Below are 9,102 nucleotides of genomic sequence, written 5' to 3' on the forward strand. Positions count from 1 at the left end.
TCAGCAGCTTTTGAATTTACTCAAAAGAACAATAAAATACTTGGAACCATATTCCTTCAGTTCAACTTTGCATACCAATTACTTCTGTTTCTGTTCAGGCCAGTGAGACTTTTTTCCAGGTTTATGATACTGTTTCCCATAGCATTCCCCATAAATTTAGGTCCTCCTTCAGAAGAGAAAGTCTTGCTGATTTTAACTGATTTTATTTGAGTTGCTCCCACTGGATGTGAATAGCATAAATCCTTTCTGTTGGTTTTATTTCATGGTTTGTGTGTTCAGATTGCTGTTGTGGGCTGTATCTCACAGTAGTCCCTGTAATATTTCAGTTCCAGTAGAAAGGAATGCAGGATGCTGTAGGATCTTGAAGGGGAGCTGTGTTCGATGGCTTTTTCCCTTGTTCTTCATCAGCTTCCGTCCTACTCTATTTGTTAATTGAAAGTGCAGCATTAGCTCAGAGCACTGGACTGAACCTGGCTATCAAGATATCTTCCAGTAGAATTACAACAGTTACACTTGTCTCAGATTCAAAGCTTATTTTGTGTTTTAAAGAAATGCAGCTGGATGGTTGAAATGGGAATGCAGATTTCCCCCTCTTCCATCTGGCTCGTATCACACAGCCAGCAGCTCTGCTTTGCCATAAGAACAGAGTGCTCGAGTGGGGAAGCTCAGCTACCTGCAGGGACGGAGTGCTCTGGGAGCTCAGGGCTGCTGCTTTGCCAATGAACTGCCAGTTTCTCCCAGCAGGCCTGACCAGTGCCTCACATCTGGTGTATTTGTAAGATTTTCTCATCTTATTTATATGGAGGGGAAAAAAAAAGGTCATATTTTCAATTTAAACTTGATTGGTTTGGATCGTAAGAGTGAGAGTTTTAAACAGACTGCATTGTAAATCCATTGCATTCATTAATCCTTTGTTATTTTTTAAGAAAAGATGGAGGGTAAAACCTTTGTTACACTTCAGTCAGTGTGATTACTCAAATAGGCTGATGTGCTGCAAGCATCCGTTTCCTCATTTCTTCCCCTCATTTTATCCTCTGATACCTCCTTGGGTAAGCCACAAGGATCCAGCACAGGAGTCCTTCCTAACTGCAGATATGTCAGCAAGAGAAAAGAAATGTGAACGAATGAGTATCTGAGCAGATCTAGGATAGCTTTTGGATCACTTCCTTACCTTGATCTTAGCTGTGAGGAAACGTTCAGGTGTTTGTTAACTGTAGTTTGAACAGAAGTTTGTGTAGGGTGGAGACCGCTTGCTGTAGCGTGCTGCTGCACGGCGTGCTGTTCCACTTGCTGCCTGTTACAGATGACTGTTCACAGCTTCGGTGCAGAAACTTAAAGCTCATTGAGAGCTCAAGAGATTTCTTACACGTTAACAACTGTACAGCTCTAGGTCATCAAAGAATGCAGTGACAGCTGAGCTGTGAGTCCTGAGTTTTGCACGTAATTAGGCATCCATATAGTTTCTTCTCTGCTCATTGGGTTGAGGCTGTCTGTAAAGATGCTGTCTGATAGTGTTTTCTATCTGGGAAGAATTCAAGCACAGGTGGACATTTGCAGAGTGATGATCACAAATACTGCTTTGAATGCGATACATAAATATTTAAGGAGTCTTTTAGTTCTACGTACAGAGCACTTTTTGCATAGTGTATGGTTGAAAAGACAGTGAAACCTTCTGCAAAGCCAACTTCCCTTTCAAGTGCTCTTTGTGCTTTGTAGTCTTGGCAAACCAGCCCTGATCAGGGAAGATGTGTAAAGAAGGTTTTACTGTTGAGTGTCAGATGATCTCATTTACGAGGTGTAGAATAGCTCCCTAAAATCCGTGTTGATTTTTAAGGTACAGAAGTTTCTCATGAAGTGTTAATACTTTAGCCACTGTTACTGCTAATATTGCATACTCCTGTAAGAAATAAAGGACTTGCAAAATGTTTGTGTGGTATAAGGCTGTAAGTTGCTGTCACTAGTCAAGTAGTAACATACAGAGGTTTGCAGTTGTGTACCATTCATATTATTTCAGGTCTTAACACCTTCCTAATGTAGCTTCTCCTCTTTCAGGCTTGCAGTGAAACTGTAATCCTGTTCTGCAGAGTAATGGTGTTTGGTTGTGTTGTTTGACTCAAGGCCCAGTGCTCAGGCTTCCCAGAATAAAAGGAAATGCACCAAGAGTGGAAAAGAGGCTGTTAGGAGGACAATAGGATAAGATCACAATGGGATCAGGTATTTCCCTGCATAAAATGTCAGATAAAAATGGGCTTAAAATGAGATACTGTACATCTGTTTAAAAATAGTTACTCATCAGTGTGCTTAGACAGCACAGTTGCGTGCTGTGTGAAGACCTGTAGTGCTGCTGTTCACAGGGGCTATGAGGACAGCCTGCAGCTTGATCCTCCTGGCCACTTCCTCACAGAGTGTGAGAGTTTGCTGCTTACTCAGTTATATAACATCAGCATATTAGTACTTGGTTTACCTGTGTGTTATGGTTTCCCTCTAAGAATACGATCTTAAAAACTTTAACTGGCTTTAGAAGCTGTGCAGCAACTGCAGGAATTCTGCAGTGGCAGAATGGATGAGGATGTGGGAACTTTAATTACCAGTTGAGAATCTGATAAGTACATCTGTACCTTACCCAGCTTCTTGCAATTCCAGTTCTGTCTGCATTAGTGAATCAGAAGGGTGAGACCGACCACACAACAGGTATCTGGAATGTACGATATGGAGATAATCTTCACCTGGTTTTAAGTGAACTTAAAATGAGATGGTTTTTCCTTGCTGGCTGAGCCTGTACAGATCAGTTACTCCATGACCTTCTGAAATGCCTGGTGCATTACTGCCTGTGAGATATTTGCTGGTTTTCAATTGGAACGAGGTTTTTTAAGTATTTTGTCAGCTCCCTTTCAGGGGGTGTCCAGTTAATGTAAAACATGAAAGATACATGAAGACACTTTATCGTGTAGCACGTCAAGCACTGGCTGGTAGCCACTGGAAACTGGGAGCAGGGAGCAATGGCTTAAGGTTATTTTCCATGGCTGATGTTGTACGTGCCTCCCTACTTCTAACGTGGAAATAGAATTTCCTTCAAATACATCATCCTGCATAAGCAACAGAATGCTTTGTGGTGCCAAACTCCTCCAGCTGTTTGCTGCAAACATTGCTGCCTCTTACTACACTAGTTTTAAAATGCAGTTTTTGATCCTTTACTGTCACTTCAATGGCCTTTTTAATGGATTTTCCAGAAGCCATTTCCTGCTGCTTTAAAAATGCTGTCCTTTTGGTTATGTCACTGAAACCTCAAAGAAACTGACCCACAGCACGTGGTGCAGGAAGCACTGCGTGGGGTAAGCAGTGAATCAGGGCGAGCGTTGGACCTGGAGACACTGCAGAAATGTAACATTCATAGATGATATTTGATTAGTGTATCACTCCACGATAAGAATTCACAATGTTTTATAATCAATTCTGGCACATGGGTCGCTGATGTATCACTAAATCCTGCAATTAAATCTTGCCTATAATTGATACATCATGATGTAAATGGTAGCCCCAAAATTAAATGGTACAGTTGAAGAGCACAGTGAACTATGTAAAAGAGATCTCTGCCTCGTGAATCTTTTTTTAGAAGCACTTTCTGGTTACCAACTAGCACGTGAGTGAGTGTTAGGTTCTCCCATTTGCTCTGAGATGTGAGATTTCTTTAATCTGTCTGTTAATGTTTGAATTGGTTATACAAATGCTGAAACAAAGCACCTTATATTATGCTGCTTAAATTTGCTTGTAATTGCACCTTTGGTTATCTGCAGATTTTTCTTATTAAGTATTCTTACGTGGTACCATTGTTCCCTGTGGGTCTGAGTGAATGATTAACCAACCTACAATATCACTGACTTACACAGTTTCTATTTCAATACAACATTGTACTGTGAGTTCAGTGCTTCGGAAATAAATGCTACTTCCATTTGTCTGCTTGGGTTGTGTATCACTTATTTATCTATCCCCCAGGAAGAGCTTCCTTGGGCTGTAAGTTGAAAACTAATGAAATAAGTTTGCTGGGAGTCTGAACAAGTTTCCTCTTACTGAAGTAGGCCAGCATTAGGAAATTGAACTACGTTAATGTCAGAGTGGCTTTGGCTCCAGCGTGCTTTCTATTCCAGTCCGACCCATCCTTGAACCTTTGGTATGTACTCACATAACCTTGTAAGAGTATATATGCATCTGCTTAGTATGGGGGGCCTAGTTGAACTGCTCTCATTAAGCATGCTTCTGTTTCTTTTGAGTTAAAGCTCCTATTGCTGTGATTGTAATTGAGTAACTTTTAATGTGCACATATATACCTTAGAGGAACAGTAATGAGGAAATGATGAAACGTTGCTTTTCTCATAGTTGGGGCAGTACACATCTTGCAATAGTTTAAGTAAACAAAGTTTGTATTTCTGTAGGAGGTACAGCTTTAACTGGAACAATGTATTCTGCATTAACCATGCAAGAAACCTTCAACTAACAAGTTTCCTCAACAAGAAAATACACTGCAGAAGGAAAGAAGCACAGCAGTTTGAACCTGGCAGTACATTCACTTGAATGTAACTGATGAGAAAGGGCTTCAGCCTGTTTAAGGCTGATGATTTTATACTATAAAACCTGAGCGCATTTGATTTAAAATGAATGTAAAGTTGTAGTAATAAACACCAGGTTTAACCAAGAACTTATGTAAATAGCAGTCTCCTCTTAATTAGCCTGAAATGGAAAGAAAGTCCCATGTGGAAGTGCAGCATCCCACCTTCTGGTGCTGTGTTCCTTACTGTACTCACTGACGTTGGGGTTTCTTCCCTGGGGCTGTAGATCAGGAACACAGAACAGAGCACGCACAGTGCTAGCTGTCTTTCAGTCAGCAGCTCATTAACAGATGACAATTACAGTGCCTGGCTTTTCAGCTGGCTCTGTGTTTTCATTGTTAAATGGCATAAAGCAGAATTTCCAGCTGACAAATGGATCTGTAGACCACATCTCCTCTGTCAGCTCGACGTCGTGACATCGACACCAGTATGCTACTGCAATAAGAAAGCTGTTGACGAAGTAGAGCCAAGGGACATTCATCTCCATGTAGGCTGGAATCCAAGCACCAAGAAACAAAATGATCAACTGGAGAAGAACAAAAGGTGCCCAAGTGCCAAGGAAACAGATGAGGAGCCTGGTCAGGAGCTGCCGCTTGAAACAAGTGCTGCTGTTGTTGGACACGTAGGAGAACATGAGGACGGGCTGACCAGCAAAGGACACTGCCCTCACAGACAGCAGAGAGCTCATCACTTCCTTCCAACAGACCACAAGGGCTGTGCCCATGAGAACCAGCATGGCAACTGAGACAGAGTAGCTCTGCACGCTGACGTAGAGAGGACACTGATAAGGAGAGAAATGGTTCCGGATTTCTAGTTCTTCATAGATGGCAGGAAATTTCAGGATACAAAAAAACCCTGAGATCCATATGAAAACCACAACAAAAATGTAAAGTAATCTCCGACCTCTTCGGGGCAGTTGAGAGGTTTGGGCTATGGTCACGTAGTAATCCAGGCCTGCCACGAGATACACGGGGTAATGCAAAGTGCCGTAAGTAAGAGAAATGATCTGAGTGAACAGGCAGATGTGGTACTTCGTAAACCTGACACCCCAGAGTGCAAAGTCCTCCAAATAGAGGATGACAGCTATGTTCAGCAGCAGTATGAAATCAAGAAGTGCCAGAGAGGCGCAGAAATATCCCATAAAACTGACTTTCACTTTTTTGTGCTTAACTTGCAGCATGAAGAAATCCAGGCACACTTTTCCGAGCATGATCAGAAGCAGCATGCAGCTGAGCTCCAGCGGCCGGCGGAGCTGGGGCTGGTGGTGCTGACTGGAGCAGTTGTCACAGAGCACAGCGGCCATCCCGGTGGTGAGAGCCAGCAGCAAAGGGATCACGGGGCACGGGGCTTCCTGTCTGCAAAGAAACAAGCGCTGTGTAGGAATTCATTTCTCACGCACCTCTCCCGATGCGTTGTTGTGTCATAGTGACTACCAAAGCTGCAGCTGAGCTCTCCAGGTCCACGGAGAAAGGGTGGAGGTCTTGGTGTCTGATGGGCGGAGGGATGGATGTTTCAGGGCTCCTGTGGATTTTGGTGAAATGAGATACTCGCACAGGATACAAACTGTGGGATGCAGTACCGTATGGTCACAGAACGCAAACGGAGCTGAGGCTGTGGGGTGTCCCAGAAGCAGGCAGGCAGCAATCCAGCTCATCCTGATTTAGTTATAACATCTAGCAACTGTGCCGATCCAGCGTAACCGCGCTGCGTTGGGGCTCTTCGTGCAGTCCTTCAGCAGCACGTTGCTGCTTTCCCTTTGAGCTTGTTCTCTTGCAGCAACCCTTTCCATTTGTTAATTCTCTGAGTGAATGCGGGAGGGCGAGGATGGCAGTGAATGAGCAGAAGCCGCGGCTGACAGCGCGTTAGCAAAAACTAGGCACGCTTTCTTCTCTCCCTGCCCAAGGATCGGGATGGTGAGGTGGTGTTTCCGCAGCTCTTGCAGCCGCAGACGAAAGCAAAGCACGGAACCCACGCAGATGTTGTGTGGAAGGCGCCCAGCGCTTCTCCTTTTTCGCTCGGGTAAAAGTGGATGTGAGGAAAGCGTGAGGTCTGCCTGGATCAGCTCTCCAGCACCCGCCTCCCTCCCCTCCTCCCCCCCCTCCCTCAGGCGGAGCTGAGCTCGCAGCACTCGGGTGCCCCACAGCTGCCCCCCCTTCCTCGAGGCTTTTAGCAGTTAGAAGTTTGGAAGCAGGTGAGGGCTGCTGTTCGTACAAAGATAATGGTGCAGATAATCCTGAAGGTACGGCACAGAGCCTTCTAAATGGGTTTGGCTTTTTAGCCTGGACATCCTGTAGCAATCTGCTGAATAGAATTAAGAAGAGCAAAAAATGAAATAAAAAATGTAAAAGCTCAGTAACAGCTTTTCTCCTCTTCCAGAGCAACCTTCTCATTTGGTTTCCCATTTGTGGCTTTAATTCCCACCACCCAGCACCAGATGCAGGAGCTGTGCTGTTCCCTTGGCTTCCCACTGCCTGTGATTTCCAGCTGTGACTCCTGGCTGTCTCTTCTCTTTTCTGCTATGGTGCGTTTGGTAACTTGGAGACAAATCCAAAGACAGATGAGACGTGGAGACCTGTGAGCTTGCTGCTGCAGCCCCTGCCCCGCGTGCAGGACAGCATCCAGACCACACTGGGGGCAGTGAGGTGAGTGCTGGGGTGATCTGCCCCGGGTCAGTGAGGTGCTGGCATGAGTCAGTGGCATCTGTTATGTGGTTCCTGCAGAGGTGGAGGCGGAGCACATGGCTTCTGGGACCAGGTCAGGTGTAGGAGAGCTATGGGAACGTTCTGGGTGTGATGCGGTACCCGATGTAACTCGTGTCATGTACTGGGTCTGAAGTCCAGGGCGGCTGTATTCTAAACGTTTGGTGTCCATGGACAGCGAAGTGTTTTTAACTGCCTTTCCTGCAGGCTGAATCAGTGCTGGATCTGTCCGTGTTCGGTCTGTGTGTACAGAAGCACTGTGTGGCAGGTGACACCTCTCTGAGGGCAGTTTCAGGTGCTCTGGGATTCTTTCTGCCACTAAAGATGTTAACGTGGCCCCGTGTGTCGGCTCAGTGCCCTGCAAGCTTTTGCTGTCACCTGAGGGCAGAGCTAGAGGTTGCAAACCCCAAAGATTTGGGCTCTGACTGAATGTAGTGCTGAATGGACATAGGAGCCGTGAGCAGAGCTGGCAGAACATCCTCAGGAGGTGTGGGGATGGGTGCCGATCTGGCAGAGCCTTTCCTGGATGCTTCTCTTTGTCCTGGACGTGCCTTTAGCTGGGCCTCACCTGGCAGGACAGGTTTGAGGCCTCAGTCATCGCGTGCTTCCTCAGCGCAGGATTAGCAGCGTGAGGTTTGCAATGGCCCAATGAGCACGAGGCTGTTCCTGAAATGCCACCTCACAGGAGGACAGGAGGGGACAGGGGAGCTGAAATGGAGCACACCTGCATCCTTCCCAGGGTCCTGGCTACAGAGTGCTCCCTCAGATCGCATTTTGTGTTTGGTTTCTGTTGGGTGTGATGAGGAGTAATGATAGATCAGAATCCATGGTACAGGTGCTATATCTGAAGCATGATCAGTATCAGCTGAATGCTCTTCTCTCTTTACTTGAATTTACACCAAAACTATCTGTCTAACTCAGCTCCAAAGTCTGTTATCATAAAACAATTATTTTTACGGCTGATGGTTGTTTTCCCATAAAAATTAAAATGAATGCCCACTGTGTCAGCCTGTGAGTAATGGGCTCTTTGTGGACGCAGTCAGATCAGGAAATGTGCCTTTTGTTTTCCTGCACCTGTTGCTCTACTACAAATAAAATCATCAAATGTTTTTATTAAATGAAACGAGGAGCCCTAATGAAGTCGTACCAGCCATTACCAGGAAGCCCATTGAAAGCATTCAGCAGCTGCTCGGCCTGAGCTTGTTTACCCTGATAAGGCTGTTCTGTCCCACTCCTCGTGTGTGAAGCAAAGCTACAGCACAGCCCTGGGGTGCAGCGTGGCCTTGGGGTGATTCATGCCACTCTCCTCTCATTCCTTTTAAAGTATTTGATCGTAGTCTGCGATGTGTGGATCTGCTATGAGGTTATTCTGTGAAGCATTTAGACGCCAAGCAATGCAGGCCTTGCACAAGCTGAGCCATGGCTCTGTGAGAGCTCCTTCAGCAGGGCTGGGCCCAAAAGGAGATCAAGGTCTCTTTCTTCACACTGCTTCACAGTAGTTCACAGCAGATAAGTGAAGGAGCTGCAGGCTGATTCAGTTTCTAAGCTGTGTGAGCTCAGAACTGCTTCCTTAGGGAGACAGTACAGTTTCATGCTGTTTTTGTGCCCTTGGTGTTTGTCCCCATGGCACAGGTGGCTAGTGCTCCTTCACACATCCACCTATTGCACGTGGCAATATTCCTAAATTAAGTTTTTATTATTTAGCCGTTTCAACTTTTCACTGAGTAAAAACAAAGATGTTTTCACCTTCATGAGGAACCAGTTAATGTTTCCTGTATTGGTTTCTCCAAGAACTGCCT

General features: G+C 45.4%; 1 protein-coding gene across 1 annotated transcript; it reads right to left on the minus strand.

Moving 5' to 3' along the window:
- Window positions 1-4,847: 4,847 nt before the first annotated feature.
- On the minus strand, window positions 4,848-5,965 carry GPR160 (G protein-coupled receptor 160). Its single transcript, XM_065748475.1, has one exon. The coding sequence runs from the start codon at window positions 5,905-5,907 to the stop codon at window positions 4,888-4,890; it is 1,020 nt and encodes a 339-aa protein (XP_065604547.1). The 5' UTR covers window positions 5,908-5,965; the 3' UTR covers window positions 4,848-4,887.
- Between the last annotated feature and the right edge of the window lie 3,137 nt (window positions 5,966-9,102).

Source organism: Cyrtonyx montezumae, unplaced genomic scaffold (genome assembly GCF_038088225.1).
Source record: "Cyrtonyx montezumae isolate F1298 unplaced genomic scaffold, pur_monq_1.0 scaffold_5, whole genome shotgun sequence".
Lineage (NCBI taxonomy): Eukaryota > Metazoa > Chordata > Aves > Galliformes > Odontophoridae > Cyrtonyx > Cyrtonyx montezumae.